Raw genomic sequence first — 26,302 nt, 5'->3', positions numbered from 1 at the left:
GTCGAGAAGATCATGGAAACACACGTTCTCGTTAGCACCTCCTGGTATGTGTTAAATGACTACAGTGAACTACACATCAATTCATTGTACAAATGTCTTTCATACACGATCGGCTATGATAAAATGAGGCTTATGGTATATAACTATAGTAGTAAAGAAAATCCTAAAAATAAAAAAAAATGGAACTTAAAAACAACAACAACAACAACACATATTCCTCGGCTGCACTGCATGATTCGCTTGCACATATGGCAATCCTGAAATAGCTTGAACATAATAAATGCACCATGAACTGAAGACAGCACCAAACACTACAGAAGGCCACGGGCCCCCGCTCGGAGGCCTGGCGCCTCTGCCAGCTGCCTGCGGGCCCGCAGGTTGGCCACGGCGCCCTGGGAGCACAGGTGCTTCCGTGAGGTCACGAGGAGGAAATACAGTACAGTCTGGCCTGCGACGCTACCGGTCTCCTTAGCAGTCAGGGTATTTTGCTACAGCGATAAGCTCCTGCTTGCCTCGCCTGGCGTGTGTGGGGAAGAGAGAGAAGCCACGGCGAGCTGCCCTGGCTCCGTCTCCTCCCTCAAGGAGCCAGGCACATCCGGGTCGTGAGGGTCACTCGTTGTTCGCTGCCCGCTGAGCTCCAAGGGGCAGTCGGCTGTGTGCCAGCTGCCCAGCTGGCAGGAAGCCAAAGGAAACTGCATCTCTGCGATCTACTGAATTTCTTTCTTTTTTTTTTTCTTTTTCAAAAAAGCACCTCTAGAAAGAAATAGCTCAAATTTATAAATCTAAAGAAAAACAAGCACGTTTCCCTTTTTTGTTTACATAGCTTGTTCATTTCTCCATATATTACTGCATTAAAAATAAATAAACATCTATATTTTTTTTCCATTAGCGACTATAGCAAAATACCCCAAAGTGTTACAGACTGCTAACAGGAAAAAAAAAACTCACATTATTATTATTTTTTTCTGTGCATTTAGTGCCATATGCTTGCTCTATTGGACATTCAGCTTTTTTCTTTCTTTAAAAAATATATTTTAACATGAAGTTATATATATATAAAAAATACAGTAACCACGGTTGCCTTTTGTACTTGAATCTTTGGCCACACCAGAGTCCCAGAGACTCCATCCCCGGGAGGGTCAGCGTGAGGCAGTCTGCGGCAGGGAGGGCACGAAGCCCAGTCCTCTGGGGGCCTCGTCCTTGGCCTCCGTGGCCGACGCCCCCTTTCCCTCCAGGCTGGCATGGCATGCGCATGAGTGGGCACGTCCGCGGGGTGGGCAGGGGATCCCCTCAGTAGAGCTGGATCTGCAGACGCATGCGCAGAGCTGCCCCCAGCTCGCCCAGGAGGTAGTCGTGGTCGTTCGCCTCCTCCAGTTTCTGGAGCTCCTTCTTCTTGTAGAGAGGGACGCTCGAGATTTCCAGTGTGTAGGTGCCAGGCGCCAGCTTCTTCCGGGCTGGGTGCAAGTAGCTGAGGCCGTTGCGCTGGTGGATCCGGAAGGCGCCCGCGTCGTTCCCATGGGAGATGACGTAGCGAACATGGTTGGTGAGGGGCTCGATGGCCGGCAGGAGCTCCAGGATGTGCTCCTTGGAGCCCAGGCCTGACACGTTCAGCTTCACGTGGACAGGGCTATCCATGGCAATGCTCTGCAGGGTGCTGGGCTCCACCTGGGGAGGGCAGAGGGCGGCAGATGCAGGGTCTGTGGCATGGCCCATCGAGTGTGTGTGGGGTTGGGGTAGGGCGCATAGGGAGTTCGTGCCTGCAGTTTGTAGCGAACTCACGGCATGTGCCAGCATTTTGTTTAGTGCTGTCACTCTGGCCTGTTCCTGTGACCACCCCTGCCATGGGCACCCAGCTCTGTTGGCCCAAGGTGCAGTCCTGGCATGAGCTTGCCCAGAGCTGGCAGTGCCCAGCACTGCCAGTGGTCTGCAGACTTCATGGGGGTACAGGCTCTTTGGAAACCCGGCCTGAACTGTCATGGGGATGGGGTTCAAGGTGGAAAATCTGTGTGAATGCGGGGGGCAGGCAGAAATGCACCGACTCTGACGGGGTAGTTGTGTGGTGGCCCACAGGCCCTCTCAGACTCAACTCAGAAGTTGGATTTCAGCCCCCCGCGTGTTGGGGCGAAGCTGTGTGAGCACAGTTCTGCGTGTGCAGCTTTGGGGACACCATCAGCCACCCCTTGGGCACCTCTGTCTACCGAAGATCAGGAAGACACACACTTAGTCATGACCCTAAGACAGGAGCGGGCACTTTCGTAGATGCGCAGTGTTCCAAGGCCCAGAAAACTGAAGCAAGTTGTCCAGTTGACCCAGCCTGTCAGCTGCTAGCTAGGTTAGGGAAACACGCCCCGTACTGCACAGATCACAAGCAGGAACAGTTTGAAATCGCTTTGTAATCACTTCAAAAGAATTATTTTCTAGATGAGTATCTTACATCTTATCATACAAATCAAGAATTAAAACTAAAGGAAGTGACCTGATATTGTGGCTCTTTTTGTAACTCCATAAACAGCGTTATATACTAATAGCAAATGCCAAAACCTACTAAGATAGGGGATTGCTCTAACAGCTCCGAGAAAAGCATACCGTTGGCTCTTAAACCTATACACAAACTCAGGTTGAACACTGTAAACCCTACAATCTTTCCCTTCAGTCTGTGTGCTACTAATTCAGTGAATTTTCATTTACTCATCTTTACTGTATCTGGCCCCTGTTAACCCCTGTCCTGAACCAGCACTGAAAATGGCATAAGGCGTACTATCCATGCATGTGGTCACGCTGCACGGGGCAGCATTTACTCACAGCTGCTGCTTCCAGCTCCTGGGCGCTCCTCTTCCGCCGGCTGTCTTTCTTAGGGTAGCCGTTGATTTTGCACTCGTAGCAGGCCTCTGGGGACAGGGCATTCTCCTCGTCCACCTCTGTGTCCAGTGACAGGTACTGCCCTTTGTTGAAGCCCAGTCCTGAGACGCAGTGGCTGTTGACAAGGAGCAAGTACAGTTGGACTTTCTCACCCACGTGACCGCCCTTTGTCAGCGGCAGGACCAACACTTCTCCAAGCTGACTCTTCATGCCCGGCATGACTTCTCCAATACCCAGCACACAGCACTCTCCCTTACTGTGCCCCAGCAGGACAGATCTGGGAAGCGGTCACCATAGCTTTCCCATGTGTCCAGCCCTACCTGGGATGGGGCATTTGTGGATACATCTACTCAGAAGGAACAAGCAGGGCCAAATGTTTAAAGAACGGTTATATTGTGTAACAAGTTTGAAGCCTGCACTTATTCCTGGCACAGGAGCGCCCTGCTTTAGCAACTAAGGTTTCTACTGCCACATTCTGGTGAGTGAAAAGGTCTGTGAAGTGGCTCTGTAGCACGTATGCCTAGACCAAGGCTTTTCTTTTCAGTACTATCAGATGCCAATGCGAGACCAGATGTTCATGTTCCTCAGTGTTGGCCTCACGTTCCCATACCCCGACTGTAAATGCACCCCACATCCCGTGCTCCGCAGAAGGAAGCAGGGGGCAGCACCTTAGCTGCTGCAGTGCCCAGCACCTGATGCCAAGCTGCTGGGTCCCAGGAGGCCAGCCTGACATGGCCCCTGCTGCGTGGGGCCATTCCAACCCTGACACCATCCTGTGCCTGTGCAGTCTAAAAACCCAGTGAGCAAGTGAGACCGACAGACTTCTCCCTGAGGGACTTGCAGTTGCAGCTTGGCACAAGAACACACGGAGGGGCCATGCCCACCTCCACCTCACAGCCCATCTGTAGCTGCATGGGAGCTGCCTTCTCAGTATCTGTTCGTTTCCGGCCTTGGGTCAGACTGAGCAATTTCAGGACGCTTTGAGGGGCAGTGCGTTACACGTGTACACGAAGTCTCACCCCTGCTGCCAAGGAGGCCACTCTGAGCTGAGTCTGTGCCTACCTGGCACTTCATCTCACCCCCTAAAAGAGTCCCAACCAACACTGTGGCCTTGTGAGCTTTTAAACACTGTCCTCTCCCTGATGTGGTGGACTGCCTGGCTGCTCTGACTCTGCGGGGAAGGAAGGCTGCCCTGTGGGACCACACTTTCCTGTGGAGGGAGTCTGACGGGTTGCCTTACCCCTGGCCCACTCTGTAGTATCCAGGTGGGCAGCCACAGAGGTAGCCTCCCTCTGTGTTGGAGCAGCCGTAATTGCAGGGGTTTTTGGAGGACGAACACTCATTCACATCATGGCAGGCGCTGGAGAACTGGTCGAAGGAGAACCCGGATGGGCAGGTGCACTTGTAACTTCCCAGGGTGTTGTAGCAGGATGCAGAGCCGCAGGCATTGGGGTTGGAACACTCATTCTCATCTGTGAAAGCAACACCAAGGGTGTTTAATAGAGGCCAGGGACAACGGCCTGCAGTGGAGCTACAAGGCCTGAAGACCTGTGAGTGCAGCAAAGGCGATAACACTAGAACATTAGTACTTTTTGTAAAATTTTATTTTAAAAACTTGGTTTTCATGTTTTATTTGAAAAGCACTGAGACACAGACAAATCTTCTATTGTCCACTCTCCAGGTACCGGGAGCAGCCGATCTCATCCGAGCGGCAGGAACCCACATATGTGGACATCACCTGCTGCCCTCCGGGACTGGGGCAGGTTAGGATTGAATCGGGTATCTATCTGTTGTGGCACATGGGGTCTCAAGTGGTGAACTAACCAATGCCAAACGCTCACAAGGATATTAATCTTTTTTCACATTGATGACTAATGTACCAACAGCGTATGAGACAGAAAATGCCATCAAATTGTAACTTTGCAAACAACTTTGCCTCACTCTTTCATCTGGACTGTCCCTGATAGGTGGGCAGCCCTCGGGGACAGGTTTTTGCAGTTGGCATCTTCTGTTCTTTCAACAGAAGGTCCCTTCAAAAGCTAGTATCTGTAACCTGGCTAAATGTGACAATTTAACTGCTGTTTTATCTGTATACACAGAAGGCTTAGACTTCTGCCACAAAGGCCCATCAGCTTCCCTGACGTGATCTGACATTCAGAGGCACTATTTCTCCTCTAACAGGGGACCCAAATTACAGTATAATTTAAAAAACAGTTGTGCCATGAATGTAGTATTAGACATCATGTTTAGAAAAATCAGCAGCAAAACTGAACAAATTGCATAAAACATGTTACTGCATTTAAACATATTGTTTACAAGAATACTTTAAAACAGGTTAATATATTTTTAAAAGATTATTTATTTTACTTGAAGGAATTACAGAGAGAGGAAGAAGATCCACCTGCTGGTTCGATCCCCAAATGGCCACACAGTAAGAGTCGGGCCAGTCTGACACCAAGAGCCAGGAGCTTCTTTCTGGGTCTCCCACGTGGGTAGCAGAGGCCATCTTCTGCTGTTCTCCCAGGCAATAGGCTGAGAGCTGCCTTGGAAGTGGAGCAGCTGGGACTCGAACCAGTACCCATATGGGATGCCAGCACCACAGGTGGAGAATTAGCCTGCATAGTATTTTTAATCACCATCATATGCTGCTGCATATTTATATACTGTAATTATAATAGTTCAAGTTCTATAGTTATGTACATGCTCTTATTTGAGACATACTGTACTTAGACCTCACCAAGCTATGCTTGTAATTTTTGGGAAAGGCTGGAAGAGGAGCAGGCTAGTTAGCCTAGCCGTTAGCATGCTGACTCAGATGTCTGTCATTCCATACTGGTCTGTCTGGGGCTTGACATGCAGCTCTGGATCCTGGCACCAGACTCCCGCTGCTGCAGACCCCAGGGAGCAGCGCCAATGGTTCAAATAACTGAGTTTTTGTCACCAGTGTGAAAGACTTGGATTTGAGTTTCCCGTTCCCTGCTTCAGCCCGGCTCAGAGCTGACCGTTGGGGGCATCTGGGAGACTGAACCAGAAGACGGTACCTCTCCAGGTTTAAACCTGCCAGCAGGTCCCGAGGTCATCAGGGGTGAGACCACGGTGTTCTCCAGCCGAAGAATCATGGGAGAAAGCTGCCGAGGGGTGTCTGCTGTACAGTATGCACAAGTTACAGTGTTTTAAGGCTAAGGAAGGAGAGGGCAGGAGGGCATCTTCAGGCGGTCACCCCACCCACCAAAGACGTGTGACTGGCTATGAGGCCTGTCTATGTTCCTTGATGACCTTCTAGTCATATCAGAGGTCACGCTCCACACGTAGCTGTGCTTCAGGTCACGGGCAGGTAAGCGGTGAGCCACGCCCACCAGGTAGCAGGTGACTGCCTACGTGTAGTTGTGTCTCTTCCTCTGCTTCTTAAGTAAATGAAAATTAAGAGGGGGAAAAAGCAGCTATAGGAGCAACTGCAAGCTACTGACATTAAGTAACGGAAGCTTCCTATGTGAAGACATAATTTCTTCATATGCAAGTGTTAATTTTCAATGTTGAATAGGTGTGATGTCAGCATAAAGCTGGGAACGTTGCCCCCACCTTTGCACAGCGATGCTCTTAAAGGTAACGGGACTGAAAACTTCTTTGGGTTCTGCTATTAATGCTTTCAAGGGACTCTGAGCTCTCTTCCATTGGTGGTACTGTGAATTCCAGAGCAGGCTTACCATTTCTTATACGTACATTTTTAAGATGCACTAGCGGTTCTGTTGCCTGAGATATACAGATGTTTCTATATTCTCCCCATCACTCATGCAAATGGCTGATAGTATCCATGCCAGCAGTGATAGATAAAATGATCTGTGGCCTGTCAATTCCCATTCTGTCATGATTCTTGCTCTTTGGCTAATTGCTGCCTGCATTATTTCCTGATGGCTACTTCTCTCTATTTCTGCCAAATACGTGAATAAAACTTCCACCTGTGTCATTTGCATTCAAGGTAAGAAGATGAGCAATTTAAATAGCCAATAGCTGGACTCCTCAGCTGTACACAGAACAATGTAGAAGGGGCTGCCACTTAGAGGGACCTGCTAGGAAGAGCTGGCTTTGGGACTGCTGCTCAGTGCACCGTGCCGACGTCAAACCAGGCCATTGCAGAGGTGGGCGCTGAATTCAGGAACGACCTGGCAGCCACGTTTGCACTGCAGGCTTACAGGCAGGGCCCGCTGGGGGCACAAGGCCTGGGGATTCGGGCTGATACTGCACGTGTTGCCTGCTCTCTGTTTTCTTTTCAAAAGCAAGAATTCTATTGAAGTTGACACAATGTTGGCTTTTACAGAACATCCTTTTACTTTAAGTTCCACAGAATTAACCAAGAAGTTTCTATTTTTCCTAAAACAAATAAAGAACCAACCCCCACAACAATTGGCCTTATATTTTGTAACTGCTATCATATTATCAAATAGTTTTTATATTGTTTTAATAGCTATCCAAAAACATACTGTTCTTTGTACTGTAGGACCAACTTGTCATGATTTATGACTCCATAAACCAGGCCATAGGGAGTTTTGCCACTTTTTTTTTTGCCATAAAGAGGAAAAGGAGGGAACTGGATTTATCAACTTACTTTGACCAAAGTTAACATGATGCGACTGCTTTGACCGACGGTGTAACTGATGGATCTGCCGACCCCTCAGCACTGTCCTCACTTGTGCACGGACCCCACGTGCCTTCCTCTCCCACGAGTGCATCTGCAGTGATCTGACAGTCTCCTGTTCTCAGAATCAACTCCCCTCTTCGGACGCTCCACCTGACTTCCTTCTTAATCCACTAAGCGGCTGTCACAAACCTCCTTGGAGAAGGCCATGAAGGACAGAGTCAAGTAACCTAACCAGCCATCCCTACAGGGTCGCAGGTGAGTGGTGTGACTGCCCCGAGCAAGGCTGCTGTGCCCCTGCCTGGCCACACCAGCCGGTGAGGGGCAAGGGGGCTGGACGAGGAGTCTGTGAGGTGCATCACTCAGAGCCAGGTGAGCGAAGTGGCTGGACAAGTTAGCTGGCCCATCAAGTGGAGAGGAATGCTGTCCTAGAGCTACTGGGGGCAGGGTGTGGAATGAGGACACCTTCTAAACTATAAACACTCGTGCGAGGACTTGCCCAGGCTAGCGGCTGTGGACAGGTGTTGTTGCCCCTCAGTGACTCTCACATCCTGCAGGAAGCTCTGTGAGGGAGCACAGGCCCTGCGTCCTGCTGAAGCTGATGCGAGGCCCTTAGAGAGCGGGTGGACTCCCTTCAACTCCAGACCCAAGGATATCAAATTACTAGTAAGAAGCAGATGACCCTGGCAAATGAAGCACATGATGCCTGACACCATCGTCATAAACTTAAAGGAACAACTAGAGGAAAGTTGGAGTACTGAAGCCCCTAGTTGAACTTTTATCCCTTTTTATTTATTTACTTGAAAGACAAAGTGACAGAGACAGAAAAGAGCTCAATCTCCCATCCTCTGGTTCGCTTCCCAGAACACTCCAAGGTCTGGGGACAAAGCCAGGAGTTTGGAACTCCAACCTGGTCTCTTCTCTGTTGCTTTCCCAGGCTCTTTAGCAGGATCAGAAGCTGACCAATTGGGATAGGAATGAGTGCTCCCGAGGGATGCCAGCTTCTTTATCCACTGCACCCAACATCGCGTCCATGTTCTTATCTAAGTGCTCCACAGCAACATTTTAAATGTGGATGGTTCAAACATAACCTCAGTATGCAAACTCTGGATTGAGCCTCCACATACAAATGCTACTGAGCACTGGTTTCTAAGTCCTGGCACTCCCTGGCCACATGGACCCCACGAGTCCTGTGGCCTATTTACGGGCAGACACGCGGAAGGGAGGAATGCAGGCGCTCTGCAAGCAACGGCTTACCGACACACTGGTTCCACTGGTAGTGCTGGATGTATCCCTGAGGGCAGCCGCACCTGTAACCTCCCAGGATGTTCTGGCAGCCATGCTGGCATCTGTGGCTCCCGTCACATTCGTCCACATCTGCAGAGAACAACCCAGGAGGCACATTGTTACTCTCCCTCACCCCGACACCCGCCTGTGTGGACAAGCGCAACCTGGGGCGGCTCATGTCAGAGGAACACACGGACACGCTGTGATGTCCTTTTCCAAGGCACATGGGATTAGCCAGCAGTGATGCAACGAATGGTTCTGAGATAAGAAACCGCCTCATTCTTCTGCTTTTTGCCAGACCACGGCACACCAATGGCTAATCAACCATAGCAACCACAAATGTCATGCATTTTGGACTGATTAACCACATATGCTCTGATTTTTTCTCTTAAGATATTTGTATGTGCACATATTTGCATTACATATTCCAGTAGGTTAAAAAAATGATTCGTGAACAGTTCTCATCTTGGGGATGATACAATTACAGAGATACCTAGAAGTTGTCACTGTTTTGAAAGAAAAAATTTTTTATTGCCATTCATGATTAATTAGATGCAGATTCCTTTAAAGTATGTGGACATGTTATTTTTAGACAAGATGTGGTATTAGGGTACATATGGAATAATTTCTTTGCTCATATATGCACACTCTTTTGGAATGACAACTGAGGCTTTGAAATACGCCCAAAAGGAGTGAAATGAAATTGGCATGTCTGATGTGTGTGTAACAAATTTACATGGATAATTAATAAACGGTATTTTATGTGGATGGTCACGAACTGAATTCACGTGGCAAACAGCTGTAGGTTCAGAATATTTCCAATGACACAGATCTCAAATACAAAATATCAAAATGGAAATTTTAAGAATAAAAATTCATTTGGCTGAAAATGAGATATCAATGAAAGTGTTTGAATGCTTATGGGCCCAGCGTGGTAGCCTAGCAGCTAAAGTCTTCCTTGCATACACTAGGATCCCATATGGGCACTGGTTCTAATACGGGCAGTCCCGCTTCCCATCCAGCTCCCTGCTTGTGGCCTGGGAAAGTAGTTGAGGATGGCCCAAAGCTTTGGGACCCTGCACCCACTTGGGAGACCTGGAAGAGGATTGGGACTCCTGGCTTTGGATTGGTTCAGTTCCAGCCGTTGCGGTACTTGAGGAGTGAATCATTGGACGGGAGATCTTCCTCTGTCTCTCCTCCTCTCTGCATATCTGACTTTCCAATAAAAATAAAATAAATCTTTTTAAAAAAGTTTTTGAATGCTTACAACAAGCATTGTTAAATTATTTAAATATGTTTCAAGAATTCAAAATCATGTATGTCCAAGAATAACCTGGGCAGGTATTTGGGCTAGCAGTTAAGCCACTGGTTGGGATACCCACGTTTCCCATCAGAGGTCCTGGGTGTGAGTCCTAGCCATGTTCCCCAGTCTTGCTATCGCACATCATGTTCCAGTACTTGGTTCCAGTGAGCCCTTGCCGAGGCCTGGGGTGAGTGCCTGGCTCCCAGCTTCCAGCCCCAGCTCAGCACAGGGCTGGGCTTTGGCCACTGCCCAGGGCCATTCTGGCCATTCGGAGTACAAACCAGAGTGAGCAAAAGCTCTTTTTCATCTGTTCACCTCCTGATGTCTGTCTCTCCAATGTAAAAACGAAATGGAAGTGACCCAAATCAGTAAAAATATTCGCTGTCATATTAAAGAAAAGCATAAAAGGTTTTTGGTTTCATGATGTTGGATGCTGGGTATTTTATTAAAGGCACCAACCTTAAAATACCTGCTTTACCAAAATCATCAGCATCTGTAATGTGAATTACATTGAGAAAAATGTCATTTTTTTAGAAAAACATTTGAAGATTTATCTATATAAAGGCGACAGATTTTAAGCACATAATTAATGAGACTTCCTTCCCTCCCTTCCTCACTCCCAGCCTTCTGCAGTCTTCCATTTTTATTTTTAATTCTGGTGCTGACACACCTTTAGTTTATAATCACAAGCTTAATCCACATAAAGAATTCACTAAATAGTAAGTAGAAATATCACTGTTCCTTAAGAATATAGACAAAGGGCTATAAACAATAATCCAATCTCAATTTTATTCACTTGTGTAACTTTTTAGAAGTACTTTACTAGATCAGGCACCACAAATTGGAGAAAATACGCGATTTTTGTCTTTTGGGGGCCGGTTTATTTCACTGAGCATAACCGTCTCCAACTGCACTCATTTTATTACGAAAAGATTCCATTTTTGTTTCTGGCTGAGTAGCATTCCATTGTGTATGATACCACAATTTGTCTATGAAGTCATCAGTTGACAGACATCCAGGCTGACTGGCCCCTATGGCATTTTACTGACTGTAGGTACACTCATGTCTAGTGTTTGAGGAAATGTTGCCTTTGCTTTCATAGGAAATGACTCTGACAGGAGTGAGTGTATAGGGGATGCCTGCTGTGCAAGAGTGGGGACTGAAACAGCCTCGGCTTCCCATGAGTGCCCCCCACGAGTGCCCTGAGTGCTCCCCACGAGTTCCCCCCACAAGTGCTCCCACGAGTGCTCTCACGAGTGCCCCCCACAAGTGCTCCCACGAGTTTCCCCCCCGAGTGCTCCCATGAGTGCCCCCAGGAGTGCTCCTACGAGTGCCCCCAAGTGTCCCCCACGAGTGCTCAAACGAGTTTTCCCCACGAGTGCCCCCCACAAGTGCTCCCACGAGTGCCCCCCACCAGTGCTCCCACGAGTTTCCCCCCGAGTGCTCCCACGAGTGCCCCCAGGAGTGCTCCTATGAGTGCCCCCGAGTGCCCCCCACGAGTGCTCCCACGAGTGCCCCCCTCGAGTGCTCCCACGAGTGCTCCCACGAGTGCCCCCCATGAGTGCCCCCCACGAGTGCTCAGTATCTCCAGGTTCCTGCAGTGAGTGCGTGTTCTTGGACACCTAATTTTTTGCATATTCAACAAAAGCTTAAGTATTCTATTTACCTGGTAAAAGCTCATACGCCACTGTAAACCATATTAGGCAGAGAATTTTTTTTCATACTAAATTGTTTCTCAGAGACAAGTCTGGTTATTTTAAAAGTTAATTCTGTTGTCTAAAAAAAATCATAATCACAGTGCTTTTGTTTCATCACATTAACATTTTCCTCTGCGCTAAAAAAAAAATGAAAACTTTTGAAGGAAAATCAGTTGCTAGGCCTTATTTTTCTCTTGTGCGATAACTTCAACGTCTTCCTTGGTGGTTTGACAGGTGAGAGGAAGCAGTTACTGTATTACACACTCACCTTCACAGTTGAGCCCGGTGGCATCCAGAGAGAACCCTCGCTGGCACTCACAGTTGAAACTGCCAGGGGTGTTCTGACAGATGCCCTTTGCCCCGCACAGTGACGGCTGAGACCCGCACTCGTTGTTGTCTAGCAAAGGACCAAGAGAGAGAAACAGAAGGGTCAAGTTTTCCAACCTCTGTGCCACGTAAAGTTTACTACACGGAGGAAGAAGCCACAAGAGCTAGACTTCATGACACAAAAGCAGCGTTTTAAAATTTACATCAGAACTCACAGTCATATTGGAAGCTACAGTGCTCAGAAAAGCATTATACTTTTCTACAGTTTAGGAATTGTACATCTTTTGGGGGTGACTGAAGGGATGATTCCAGGTAGTGCAGACTCAAAGTCTCTCAATGTGCTTTGTCAAACTAGAAAATGTCCCTAGCGCGCTCCAGTAGCACCCTCGCCAGGGCAGGGAGTCCCATTTGATTGCAGGGGACCAGGGCTGCATTTCGAACGCAGTCTACAGGCACTGCTTGGAAGGGGCCAGCTGTGCACAGAGCAGGAGTACTCCTGTGCAAGACTCTACATTATCAGCAGCTGCTTCAGAACCAAGCTGTTGGCTCTACAGACCAGCACTGAGACGGTACTCCAGCTGCTGTTTAACACACTGTGGATGCATCTCCTAGGAGCTGCCTTACCAATACAAGCAGTGTGGTGCTGAGTGAAGCCAGGGGGACATTTACACGTGAAACCTCCCAGGGTGTTGACGCAGAGGAACTGGCAGTTGTGTTGCTTGGTCTGACACTCATCAAGGTCTGAAAGGAAAGAGAAGGCGGGGCTCACTGTGCTGCAGGGCTTTCCCAGGGAGTCCCGGGAGGCACGCACGGCCCATCCGGAGCGGGTGGACTGCTTGTGCTGGGATCGGGGTGCGTGTCTGCATGCCAACGGCAAACGTCTCCTTTTTGTACATTTACGTGGACTAAATACTACTATGATAATATGGCTAAGCTGATACACGGCACACTTTCTTAAAATGAGGAATGACAGAATCCCCGCAGCTTCCATAAACTTTCCTCAAAACTCATATCCACTTGTATTTGATGTCGTTCAGCACACGGCTGTCTATTTGGTCCTTCCAAAGGAAGAATTAAATGAACAGAATCTGGACACTAGGGAAGGACATCCTAGGCAACAACAAGTCAGACCCCAACAAAAGCATCGTCATTAATTAGTGGAGGAATAAAGTCACACCCCCTGATAGTAGTAGTAGTCACATCCCCAAGTAGTAGTGTTATTTGGACTCTCCTAATATAAACAGGTTTAACGTTGGTTAGACTGAGGCTCATTTTTGCCATATAAGGTGTAGACAAGACTAGTTCCCTATTGTATTGCTTATGCAATATTTTGGTTGTACTCATCTGTAAGCAATCTACAAAATTAAATCAATCCATAGCAGCTCATGAAACAACTCCAAGATAATGGCAGTGTCTATTAATTCATTTTTAAATATGTCTTAAGAATAAAACTACCGTTTTACTAAAGACAATCTATATATTTTTTTCTCAGCTCATTCATTTCATGCTGGTGAGATCTCATATAAAATCAAAGGAATGATTACAGTGCTGAAGCTATCTTAATGAACTGGCGCTATTCACAATTACCTTTAATATTATCTAAGTAAAAAACTTAAAATTTATTCACTCAGTTTCACTTTTCTAAACCAAAAATCTTATTTAGTGATGTGTTTCTCTTTCCTCCTCCTCTTTTGTTCTGCTTTCTTCTTGTGTTGGAGCAGTGAAGCCTGGTACGTTGGGCTTGAATTCTGTCTGCCCTGCACCAGGCGTCAGGATGAACAGCCTGGCCACCGGAAGGACACATTCTGAGAGGCAGCCACGGCCATGGTGGCGGCTGGGGGCCCCGCCTCACCTCTGCACGTCTTCCCGTCCTCCTGCAGCACGTAGCCCCGCGGACAGGAACACTGGTAACTCCCCTCTGTGTTCTTGCAGATGAAGTTGCAGGGCTTCGGGGACTGGGAACACTCGTCAAGGTCTGTGTCAAGAGCGACAGGGAGGTTAACTGCCTGCTTCAAGGGAACAAGTGACCTTTCTCTCCCTGTGGGTGTTCTGTCTCCGTTTTGAAATGTAAAAGGGAGAGAACCAGAGATGGGCAACACAATCTTCCCCAAAGCAACGAAACTGATTCACGCTGGGTTTTCATCCGGACATCTCAGAGCAATAGCATCACTGCCAAGGCGCCACAGGAGTAAGTCCGCTAAGTTCTTTGGAGTAACATACTCTGGTTCACAACTTGAAAATCATACACTTAAAGACTGTCTCTTTTTAATAGGTGGATGTAGCAGAATTTCTCCTAAAATTTTCTTAGCTTAAAGTCCCCTATGGGATCACAGGTTATGCTGGAAATCTTCCTCAAGGGCCAGTCCTCATGCTGCCCTCACGCACGGGAGGCCGGCCTCTACAGACCGCATTACCTGGCCCTCACGCTCCTGTGCACTGGTTGGTCCTGCCGCTCCTCCTCCCTGCAAGGGGGGCCCTGCCTGGCTCAGCTGCTAGGACAGAGGTCACTGCTCCCTTGCAGATGGCCCGAGGAGACCAGTTTTTGCCTTCCCTCATTTCTTTCGACTCAAGGGGTGGCATAGCACCCCGTGTCCAGCCCTGTCCTTACTGGAAAAGCCCCCTCCTTCCTGGAGGACTGGCCCACAGCAGGCCACCCAGTTCCGAGAGCAGCCTGGCGTGATGGCCACGGAGGCAGGAGCTCACGATGAACAGCCTATTCGAACTTGCATGCCCTTCTGTTCCTGCCGTGTGGGGCGGATGCTTACCCAGAGCCAGCCGAGCTTGGTTTTTCTAAAACCTTTTTGGGCCAGACAGGCTTGTTACTGGACTAGGTCACCCAAAAGAACAGCAGGTGAGCTGACAGGAGTATGGAGGTGAGAAGAGGGCCCTTTTTTCATTAGTGAAAACCAAGCCGAGTCCTTTGGGGAGACTGGTCAGTAAAGACCGGTCTGAGCCTCTTGTAACTGTCACGGAGCAGTGTGGGGAGACAACACAAAATTACATAAGGAGTCAAAACTGAAAACCAGGAGGGGCACCCAGTCACCCGGCAGACGGCGCTTCTCTGGTCTCCTTCACGCAGAAAGATGGACGAGGAGCAAGCACAGCCCTGCTCCTCCCTCTCAGGGGACACACAAATGAGCAGAGACACACTTCGAATACAGTGTAAGACGCTGCAAGTGGATTTTTCTAAGTTTTACATTCTGGTGAACCAAGACCCTGAGGAACTAGAAGCCACGTGGCAGAGGAGCAGCGTCACCTTGCCAAAATGTGCACCCCTTGCTCTAACAGAGCGAGTCGTGGGGCGCAGCAGCACCCCCAGACCCCGCCTTACCCACGCAGGTGGTCCCACTGATGTCCGTGGTGTAGCCAGCCTTGCAGAAGCAGCGGAAGGAGCCCATGGTGTTGATGCACTGGCCGTTGGGGCACAGGTTCGGCATCACCTTGCACTCATCAATATCTGTGGGTCGAAAACAGAGCCAAGCAAATGCAGGCACATGCAGGTGAACAAAAACGCAGGGCCAAACTGGCTAGAAAGGACGAGAAATGAAAGGACTAGGACACTCCACAGCTAACAGTGCCACCCACAGCAGCCCCAAGGCATCACTTCATCACTTGCCCACCTTTCCTTCCAGGTCACCCACGTGACGCAGCCCCGAGTTGCCAGCAGGCCTGGATTAGCCCCCCTTCTCACCTCTCCCATCAGTGCTGTACCCGGGGCCGTGAGGACAGATCTTCTTGTACTGGGCAGTCGCAGGGAGCGGGCAGAGCTCACACTGGTGGCCCCAGCCTCGCCCACCGTCACAGCAGCATTCCGACTTGGTGACCAGGTTGCGGCTGCTGGATGCCATCTGGCACATGGTCTGCAGCACCTCGGCGAAGCACAGGCCCTGCCGATTGTCTGAAATGGCCGAGGAGGCAGAGCCAGGTCACAGAACTGGCACTCCCTAGCTGGGGTTGCCAAGTACACTGAGCCCATCTCTGTTCTTTTCCTTAGCCATTATGTACACAATATACATATACTGCACTCTCACAGCAGGCAAATGTATTCTGCACTTTAGCAATACATTTTACCCCCACTAATCATTAGTAACTAAATGATATTAAAACATCATTTCTCTAGAGTGCAAATGAAATTTAAAAAGATTTATTTATTTTTATTGGAAAGGCAGATACCCAGAGAGGAGGAGGAGAGACAGAAAGATCTTCCATCCGATGGCTCACTCCCCAAGTGACTGCAATGGCCAGAGCTGAGCTGCTCTGGAACCAGGAGCTTCTGCCGGGTTTCCCATGCCGGTGCAGGGTCCCAAAGCCTTGGGCCATCATCGACTGCTTTCCCAGGCCACAAGCGGGGAGCTGGATGGGAAGCAGGGCTCCCAGGATTAGAACCAGTGCTCATATGGCATCCTGGCGCATGCTCAAACCAATTATTTTAGCTGCTAGGCTAATGCACCAGGCCACAGGCATTATCTCTAAAAAGCAAATTCTAGACTATATTAGAAGCTTGCTGTGACTCGTTCAATCTGATCTTTGTGTTTTCTACATCTAAAGGACTATTTAAATATTTGGGCTGAATAGATTTTTAAAATTATAAATACAGGGATTTCTCTATGTAAACAGGCCAAAAATTCTGTAATAGGGTTTTCTGAGTCATCCTAATGAAACAGTTAACAAAAACCACATCTTCCTTGTGGGTTACCTTTTCTACTTCCTTCAAGATTGACTGCTAATGAGAATCTAAGTTGAAGACAACAAGAAGCAATATGTTTTTCCTTGATTTAAAACCTCTAAGGATTTGGGCCCAGTGCAGTAGCCTAGTGGCTAAGGTCCTCGCCTTGCATGTGCCGGGATCCTATATGGGCGCTGGTTCTAATCCCAGCAGCCCCACTTCCCATCCAGCTCCCTGCTTGTGGCCTGGGAAAGCAGATGAGGAGGGCTCAAAGCTTTGGGACCCTGCACCCATGTGGGAGGCCTGGAGGAGGCTCTGGGCTCCTGGCTTTGGATTGGCTCAGCTCCAGCCATTGCGGCCGCTTGAATCAATGGATGGAAGATCTTCCTCTCTGTGTCTCTTCCTCTCTGTGTACCTGTCTTTCCAATAAAAATAAAATAAATCTTAAATAAAAAAACCCTCTAAGGATTTGAAGCAGATGATGTTATCCTGAGAAAAACGTGGCCCAGCTCTTCTGACAACAAAGGAAATAATTCGTCAGCAGGTTTAAAGGCCTGATGTCTCCTGGTGTGTCTTACAACCTACCAGAGCGCATTTCCACTCCTGCCACTAGCAACTCCAACGGCGCACAACGCGGGCACTTCAGCATTAAAGCACAACATAATGTCTGAGACAGGCGTTCAGCAAGGAAGGAGTGTCTTCGCATCACACACAACATGGGCGCCGTGCTTCTGCAGCGTGGCACGTTCATAGCATGAACACCGGCTAAGCTTACCTCACCAGCACAAATATTTTCTTTTGGAATTAAATCATACCCTGATGTGAGTTTTACTAAAGTCATATTTTCCTTCCAGATTAAAGAATCAACCTTGGAAAGACTTTGTAAAGTTGCTACTGACTTCATACACATGTGCAACACACACACGGAGAGACATGACGTTTTCATAGATGTGTCCCTTAGAGTGATGCATGTGGATTAATCACGTTGGGGGACTGTTTTAGCAGACACGAGTCTATGTGGATCTCTGCTGTGGTGACATCACACAGCTTATGCTTTGCTGACCCAGGGAAACAGACGCTTAGTCAACTTACCCAGACACTCGGTGCCTGAGGAGCTGGACTGGAATCCTTCACTACATTCGCATCTGTAACTCCCAATGGTGTTAACGCAGCGCCCATTCTCACAGATTCCCGGCTTGGTCCTGCACTCATTCTCATCTGTGAAATAGCAATCGACATGGATTAATGAGCAGACTGTCATTTACTAATCATTTTCTAGTTTTTTAAATTTTACCTAAAAACCTCTTCACCAAAATACTAACAGCATGGGATTAAAGATGGCTGTCTATAAATATTAATGAATTTCTAACGCTACTTTTTATTCCCAGGTAGTTCTTCCATAAGACAGCATTTATTCCTCTCTTTTTCCTGGACAAGGGATATTGTTAAATAAAAAGGCAGGAAACTGGCCTCTCAGAGTGAGACTTGGGTCAAGATGCCACCCAAAGAACAGATGAGGATGCCACCTTCCGTGACACAAGGCAGGTGGCAGGCGCTGGATGCAGACACAGTGAAGCTGAGAGCCGTCCAGGCCAAGGGACAAAATCCCGGGGCCACTGGGTCCGGGGCAGTAGTCAGTGCGAGAGGGGAGTTAGGCCGTGCTGCTCCCACGGTTGATGATAGACTCCCATCTCCCCGTTTGTGAATCCCGCTTGGCGTTTTCTCCAGCTCCGCTGTCGCAGCGCAGGACACTTCCAGACTTGCACACCGTCAGTAGGCTGCTACTAACCACTAAGTGATACAACTAAAAGTTGAAGTGCTTTCTCTTTATAAGCATTTACCTAGAAGGTCTTAGTCTAGTCCGTTATTTTCAACATATTTCATGTTTTGATTTAGGTACATTTACTTTACAAAGCAACCTTATCTGTATTTAAAGAGAATTTAAAAAAACTATGTCGGGCCCGGCGGCGTGGCCTAGCGGCTAAAGTCCTCGCCTTGAACGCACTGGGATCCCATATGGGCGCCGGTTCTAATCCAGGCAGCTCTACTTCCCATCCAGCTCCCTGCTTGTGGCCTGGGAACGCAGTTGAGGATGGCTCCATGTTACATTTGGAAATGGCTGGTTGATCTTCTGTGTTACTATTTTCCATCATTCTGTATACTGGAGTACACTAAGCTCAAATTCTGTTTCTTCAGCCATCCATGACCTCTCTTTTTCTTACAGTATCCCGTATTAGCCGGCATGTATCTCTGGCTACTTAATGTCCACTTGATGCTCTTAGTGGAAAGCTCAGAACTGCACATTCAACACTTGGCAAGATCCAGCAGAACTTTTATTCTTCTGTACTCCCTCCCCTGCACAAACTCGACTTTTTGCAATAACAATTATTTCTGGGGCTGGTAAGCTAATCCTCCACCTTCAATGGCAGCATCTCATATGGGTGCCAGGTCGCGTCCCAGCTGCTCCACTTGCAAGCCCCCTCCCTGCTTACAGCGGGAGGACAGAGAAGGAGGGTTCAAGTCCTTGGGACTCTGCACTTGCATGGGAGACCTAGAAAAAGCTCCCAGCTCCTGACTTCGCATCGACACGGGATTAGCACCAGTGCCCTATATGGGATCCCGGCATGTGCAAGGTGAGGATTTTGGCCGCTAGGCTAGCACACCAGGCCCTTCAGTGTCTATTCTCACCCTTCCCGCTTAACTCCTTTTCACATTAGCATGGCCCTAACAGCAGCTTTCTTCTCTAATCTGGATGATTAAAACAGACCCACATGGAACCCTTGCTTCTGCTCTTACTTCCTTCAAGTGTGTTATTTGTAAGGCAGCCTGAGATCACAGAAATGCAAATTAGGCAGTAACAACCAATACAACACTGACATTTCATTATGTTCTAAGCACCTTTTCAATGTGGTTACATGCATTAATCCTTCCCAAATCCCACGGAGTCAAGGCTTTCACCATTCCTGGTGGTTTTTAAGTGAGGAATTTCAGGCACGTGGTGAAGCTAACCCATTCTAGATCCCACGAGTTGTAGACAAGAAATGCTGTTTTGCATATTCCTAGTCCACACCTCCTGGGCCAGCGCCTGGTATCACTATGCCAGGGAAGCTTTCCGCACAAAACCAAGCTCTTCACAGTGGCTGGCAACGCCTCTGTCCCCTTTTGGGGTTCCCTGCCTGCAGCTCTGCTGCACCACTTCCACCTACACCATCTTCACTTCTACCCCAGGGAATGTCTTTGCATCTTACTTCTAGGTCTCAGTTCAAGTGTCCCCTCAGCAGAAACGCCTTCCCTGACAATGCTGTCTAACTCCCAGGCAATCATGAAATCTTCTCTGAAAAGGACCCGCCACTGTTGGAAATGGTCGCATCTCCTTGCTCCCTGGCTGTGACACCTGCTCATCTTCCTGAGCATAGAGAGACAACCTGAGTGGAGGCAACACCCTTCTGCTTTGCCAGCACCACAAACACAGCAGGCGTATGTACTCAGGAAATCAGAAAATAACTCGTCTACTGCAGGTTTTCAGAGGACCGCAACTTCTACATTTTCTGCAAACAATTCTTCTGTAAGTTATCAAATGACTAGAATTTTCTGTTTACCTTTCTTTTCTTTCTGAGACACACATGAACACACAACACACACAGACAGTGAGTGAGAGAGAAAGAAATACAAGCGCTTTTATCTGTTGGTTTACTCTCCAGATGCCCACAACACGTCGGACCAGGAACTCGATCTAGTTTCCCCGTGTGGGTGGTGGGGATCCAACAGCTCATGCCATTAGCTGTGTTCTTCCATTCTAACATCAGGAAGCCTGAATCAGGAACTGGACTGAACCCAAGCACCCTGACAGGAGACCCGGGCATCTTAATCGCCTTGGCACTATCTCATCCGAGCTTCCTCTTCTTGGGGCCTTCACTTACGTACACAGTGAGGTCTTCTCACTGATCACATCTATATCCACATTTCTGACTGCTTTCAGTCACTTGTACTTTTTATTATCTCTTAGGTGACTTTAATTCCTTGGGCACGCTTTTTCTTTTCCAAAGATCCATCCTGTATGCTCATTTTCAATCTTCTTTTCCAGTTGGGCTTTTGATGACATCACTTATAAATTACTATTTAAACTTCTTCTCTTTCCTGAGGTACTAAAAAAAGAGTTTCATTTTCCTTTCTTCCTTCACTCCAGGACATTAGTTGCAGAACTTGGATGATTATCCACCTTCTAGTGTTTTCCTCTGGTCTCATCTTGTTGCTGAAAAATAGTGTAACTAGTCTCGGGTGCTCACCTTGGCATTTCCCTGTTTGAACCCATGCTTGTCCCCAGGTCTGTCATGCTGTCTGCCCACAAGCGTTACACTGGGCTTTCGGGTCGTGCAGGAGAGTGGTGTGGCTCTACGCGAAATCCTGCAATTCTCTTCTCTCAGGGTGACTTCCTCCCCTCTTCCTCCTGCTTTACCAACAGTGGTTTCCCTGTCCGAGAGACCAGGTGGTCCACAACGCAACACTCCACCTGTGTCCTTCGACTTGTGATTTAAGATCGTAGGATGAGCAGTGCAGTATCAGGATGTGCCCCTGAATGTCTTCCTGTGGCTTTGTCTGAAATTGTGTACAATCTCAAAGATCCTCTTCAAAGTTTGTTCTGGCGACATTAGGATAGTGTACTACTCTCCATCCCTCATCCCTTAGAGGTTTGGGGGTAAAATAAAGAAAAACGTATTCTACCATCTTAAAAATGAGACTGTCCTTCCTACCCTCCCCCAATTACATTTTAAAATATTAACGAATCCCAGGAAGTACTCCGCTGCCATTTCCATCAAGACTCCACGATTACAGTAAAATGTTTGTTTATTAGATAGTTCCATTCACTTATTTATTTTAAAATACTTCCTGGGGAATAATACATTGCATAGCCGAGATAAAGTTTATAATTTTAGATTTCCTATGTAGCTTTTAAGTCCCTGGCCTGGAATACTTTTTAGTGTCTGCTACACCTGACTTTGGTGAACTGCTGTATTCCAATCCAATGACTCAGCAGTGCTGATTATTTTTTTTGTGTGGCTTCAGCTCTCAGCCCAACCTTTCCACCTTCGACTGCTTTTCCCACATTATTACAACAGTATAGTCCTTTATAACGAGTCATGATTCTGTCAGTCTGTCATTTAAGTGTTCCCCTGATACTGCTGGTACAGGGAATGTCAGACAGTCAGCCCAACTTTTGCAAACACTTGTTTTGTTTATCACAGTACTTTGGCTGGTTTTTGAAAAAACAGAATTTGTATTGTAAAAAAAAAATATTGTCTGCTAAAAACTCAACTGTTCCACAAAAGGCTCTGATGATCCGACAAAGCTGTGCGAAGTTTCAGTGTCAATAATGGTATAAAGAAAAGCCTGTGGGGTCAGAAAAGTTTAAGAACTGCTCTCTGCTACCAAGGAAGAAATTCCAAGTGTACTGTGCTGCCCTGCAAGGTCACAGGATCACAAACCATCACAGCGGGAACAGACACTCCCTTCCCCAGCCTTCCTCCCTCCACTAGACAGACTTCAGTTTCATGTTGAGGTGAACTGAAGGCACAGGGATTTACATCACAAGCCACCTGGCTCCTACATGCAGATTCAGAGCTGGCAGCCTGGGGTCTTCATCCAAACACGACACATCCCCGTCTCCCCAGGAAACACAGGCAGAAGAGTAAGGGCGGGGTAACACGCAGCTTTGCAGCCCACCTACCAGCAAGACTAAAACACTCCGAGCATGAAAAGTTTCCCTGAGTGTTTCTGCTGGATGAAGTCAGAACACACACTCAGGCATCAGCAACAAGCTTCCTGCATAGTATGCAGACAGCATGGTGAGCAACACCCCCTCGCCTTCCCTCCTCATGTGCTAGCATTGCACCCCTGCCAGAATTTGAGGAACATGTCTTCTGACTTGAGAGTCTTGGTTCATCTTCTGGGGAGACGAGCCTTGGAAGAACAGTGTTTTCAAAGAAGCACTGACTTGAAGTCCCCCCTGCAGGTCCTTGTTTAACTTGAGCAAGTCACAGAGCTCTGAATGAAATACTTAGGACAAGCTATGCAATGAAAAGAAACTATGAAATCAATCACCATTTAGCAGGTGACTACATGTTTGGAGAAAACTGGGAGTTTAAGTTAAAATCACTCTCAGATCATTTCCTTCTAATCTCACTCTTTCCAGAAGGTAACTGCTCCCACAAATTCAGATTCATTTTGTAAACCCTTTCCCATGTATACACTCGTTTGCTTACATATGCAACTACGGAGAATAGACAGTATTACGCTTTTCTTTAAACTATGACCCAGCACCTGTTCTGTGTAAGCCTAGAGTCGTTTCTACCTCAGTGCACACAGAGAAACGCTGCTGTTCTAAACTGCTCTAAACTTACCCACCCATGCCCCCGTGACGAGGATTCACATGGCTTCTACCCACTCTCCTCTGTTACTGTAAAGAGCACTGCGGTGAACAATCGCGTATTTCTTATCCTGTGGCTTTTGCCTTTTTGTGGTAAATAGCTTTCTCGAGGTCTAATGGGCATGCCACCAAGTTCCTATATGTTGTTGGTATACAATTCAACGGATTTCAGTAAATTATAGGGCTGCGCAGCCATCACCACAATCCAGTTTACAACATCTCTGCAAAAGACCCCCTCGCTGAGACTTCTTGCCATGTCCTAATATGCAGGCAATCTCTAACAGCCATTTCTAAGAACACTTGTTCTTCTCTCTAGCATCTTCATCCTTGTACCCCCAAATAAGACAAGACTAGTGACTTTTAGGTGCTTTTCTAAAAACACTGCATTTTCCCAGGCACTGGAGGTGAGGAAGGGAGCAGCAGGTTCACTGCCAAAGGAGGAGGAGGCATCGTCCTCCAGAAGGAACATGGTGGCCCATGCCCTGAGGCTTTGGTGTGGACCACAACAGGCATGGCCAAAGTCACAAAGACAGCCAGCTTCTCTGAGGGCCCTGCACCTTGCTCATATCCTGCAAGGTGATTTATTTCAAGGGCAGGGCTGCCAGATTCCATGTTTTCGATGTACAGGCCACAGGATTATAAGAAACAAAGGGGACACATTTTGAAGTAGGTACAAACTCCTCTGCGTTATCCAGATGTGATTACATCGGAATGGTCCCTAGGGCAGAAGGCAGGGGGCTACAGTGCAGCTGGGAAGGTAGGGAGTCTGCAGGTATGAGAGTCTGGGATGGCATACCCGCCCCTGCGAGCCGACACTTCCCAGGGGGACTCACCAACACAGCCTTCGCCGTCCGGCCTGCGCGCCATCCCTGGCGGACAGATGCACATGAAGGTGCCGATCAGGTTCTTGCACATCATGCCCCGTGACTCGCAGTCATGCAGCCCTTCTGCACACTCATCCAAATCTACAAGGGAAAGAACAAAACCAGAACACCTTCCAGGGCAGGCTGTATTGGGTACCTTTCAGTCTCTGTTTTGGTCTCCTGGGTCTTCACATGTGTGACGAAGGAGCAAAGCCCCATCTTTTCTAACTGTCAGCAGCATCCGGGGGCAGGGCAGTTTTATGGGTTCCAATGGCAGCAGGCTCAGGGAAAGGACTGTGACAACAGGGTGCTCCGCAGCTCCAGGGGACTGCTTTCATCAGCAAAAAATGCTGTCATGTACATTTCTGAAAAGATCTACAAGCAGCTGCTTGGGAACTATCAAACAATATATTCCACAGGCACTCCCCTGCCTGTGGCCTTACCTTTGCACATTTTTTGGTCTTCCCTGAGGGCATAGCCAATGGGGCAAGTGCATTCATAGGACCCAAAGGTGTTCATGCAGCGGAAAGCACAGAGCAGCGGATTCTGGGCACATTCGTTGATATCTGTCCAAAGAAACAGACAGGCACACGCTCAGTCTGGAGTTCTAATTATTTGTTCAGATAAGCGTCAAGGCAGTCATACTGCAAGCAATACACTAAGGGCACTTCCTAGGCTCATCCTGCAACAAACCACATGTGGCAAGTACAGAAACTACCAAAGAGTTCTAGTGGTGAGTGGAAACTTGTAATAACCCCATGATTATCCCTCTGAGGACCTCTGTCCTGGCAGTGACAGCACCTGGCAACTAAGTCTCCAATAGAAACTTCTGAGATTCTAAGAGAACAAAGAAGGAAGGGGGGAGGGAAGGAAAGAGAGAGAGAGCGAGCGAGGGAGAGCGAGGGAGGGAGAAAGGGGGAAGGAGAGAGAAAGAGAGAGAGAGAGAGTGATTGATTGATTTGTGATAGCAAGTCTGTTGGAAGGGAGAGGGCCAGGAAAAGAGACACACTCATGTCCAGCTGCTGACCAAACAATGTGTGCGTGTGCGGGTGCGTATGTGTTTCTATGGGGGTGGGGTGGGGAACAAAACAAGGAAGCCAGCCTAAGGTTTAAGGAACACATTTGGAATTTGAGCCACTGCCCTGCACAGGCCTGACAGTCTGCTGTTTTGTCTGCTAGGACAAAGGCACCAACACTCTCCAGAGTAGTATAATTGATTCCAGAATGTTATCATTCACACTGTACAAATCTGAAACTAACCAGCACACTGAAGAGCCAGGAAAATGTGTCCTCATCTCAAGGGAGAAGACACACAGCAGATGCCAACCCTGACATGCCTCAGGCGCCGAGCGATCCAGAGAGAGCTCATGCACTCACTGGCATGCAAAGAAATGCCCACGAGGAATATTATGATCCGTGGAATATCAGGACAATATAAACACAAACTGACAGTGTTGGAAAAACACTTCACATATCAGGAATAAGCAATGCTCAAGATAAGGACCACTTGCCTTCACAATTCATCATGGGTCCTGGCTCAAAGCCTTCGTTGCAATTGCATTCAAAACTCCCAACCGCATTGGTGCATGTCCCATTTCCACATGGATTGCCGATGGAACACTCATCAGTATCTGAAGAAGAAAAACAAAGAGTGCCACAAAGTAGGGGGAAACTGTGGTGTGCCTGGAACTTGCCCTGAAGTCTTGCAAAGGCCCTGACACTCGCCCAGGGTTTGTGCAGGGCTCACAGGACCCCTGCATTCCAGGTTGCGAGTTGGCTGGCCTTCACCTGACAGGTCGTTGGGTGAAGCTCTGACCTGTGAATAGCGAGCGTTATCCCGAAGCCCGCCAATGCCAAAGACCAGGCGCAGGAAGTTGTAAAGGGAAAAGCAGCTGCCTCCTGGTTAGAGGTTTTGGCAGTTCTAAGTCTCCAGACATATTAGTGTTTGCATACTTGGTTCCAAACACAAGTTGAACAACTTTCCCCATCTTCACACAAACCAAATGTGACTAGAAAATACAGAACAGGTGAAAGGGGTATTACTGGGCTAGTACTGTGGCTCTGTGGCATAGCAGGCTCAGCTACTCCTGCAGCACCAGACTCCCATACGGGTGCCTGTTCAAGTCCTGGCTGCTCCACTTGCGGTCCAGTTCCCTATCAATGTGCTGGGAAGGTAGTGGAGGATGGTCCAAGTGCTTGTGTTCCTGCGCCCAAGTGGGAGTTCTAGAAGGAACTTCTGGCTC

General features: G+C 48.1%; 1 protein-coding gene across 1 annotated transcript in view; it reads right to left on the bottom strand.

Moving 5' to 3' along the window:
- Positions 1-657: 657 nt before the first annotated feature.
- FBN2 (fibrillin 2) overlaps positions 658-26,302 on the bottom strand; it is a 189,810-nt gene continuing 164,165 nt past the window's right edge. The window contains exons 53-65 of the mRNA XM_058677557.1: positions 25,571-25,690; positions 24,503-24,625; positions 24,030-24,161; positions 17,865-17,990; positions 15,798-16,004; positions 15,438-15,563; positions 13,959-14,081; positions 12,731-12,847; positions 12,048-12,176; positions 8,750-8,869; positions 4,100-4,331; positions 2,803-2,974; positions 658-1,665 (exon numbers count right to left, since the gene is read on the bottom strand). Coding sequence (XP_058533540.1) covers positions 1,291-1,665; positions 2,803-2,974; positions 4,100-4,331; positions 8,750-8,869; positions 12,048-12,176; positions 12,731-12,847; positions 13,959-14,081; positions 15,438-15,563; positions 15,798-16,004; positions 17,865-17,990; positions 24,030-24,161; positions 24,503-24,625; positions 25,571-25,690 — 2,102 coding nt within the window. The 3' untranslated portion in view covers positions 658-1,290. The remainder of the gene's footprint in view (positions 1,666-2,802; positions 2,975-4,099; positions 4,332-8,749; positions 8,870-12,047; positions 12,177-12,730; positions 12,848-13,958; positions 14,082-15,437; positions 15,564-15,797; positions 16,005-17,864; positions 17,991-24,029; positions 24,162-24,502; positions 24,626-25,570; positions 25,691-26,302) is intronic.

The sequence above is a fragment of the Ochotona princeps genome, chromosome 19, assembly GCF_030435755.1.
Source record: "Ochotona princeps isolate mOchPri1 chromosome 19, mOchPri1.hap1, whole genome shotgun sequence".
Taxonomy (NCBI): Eukaryota; Metazoa; Chordata; class Mammalia; order Lagomorpha; family Ochotonidae; genus Ochotona; species Ochotona princeps.
Note: the sequence above shows the minus strand (reverse complement) of the source record. Positions and strands in the feature narration are given on the sequence as shown.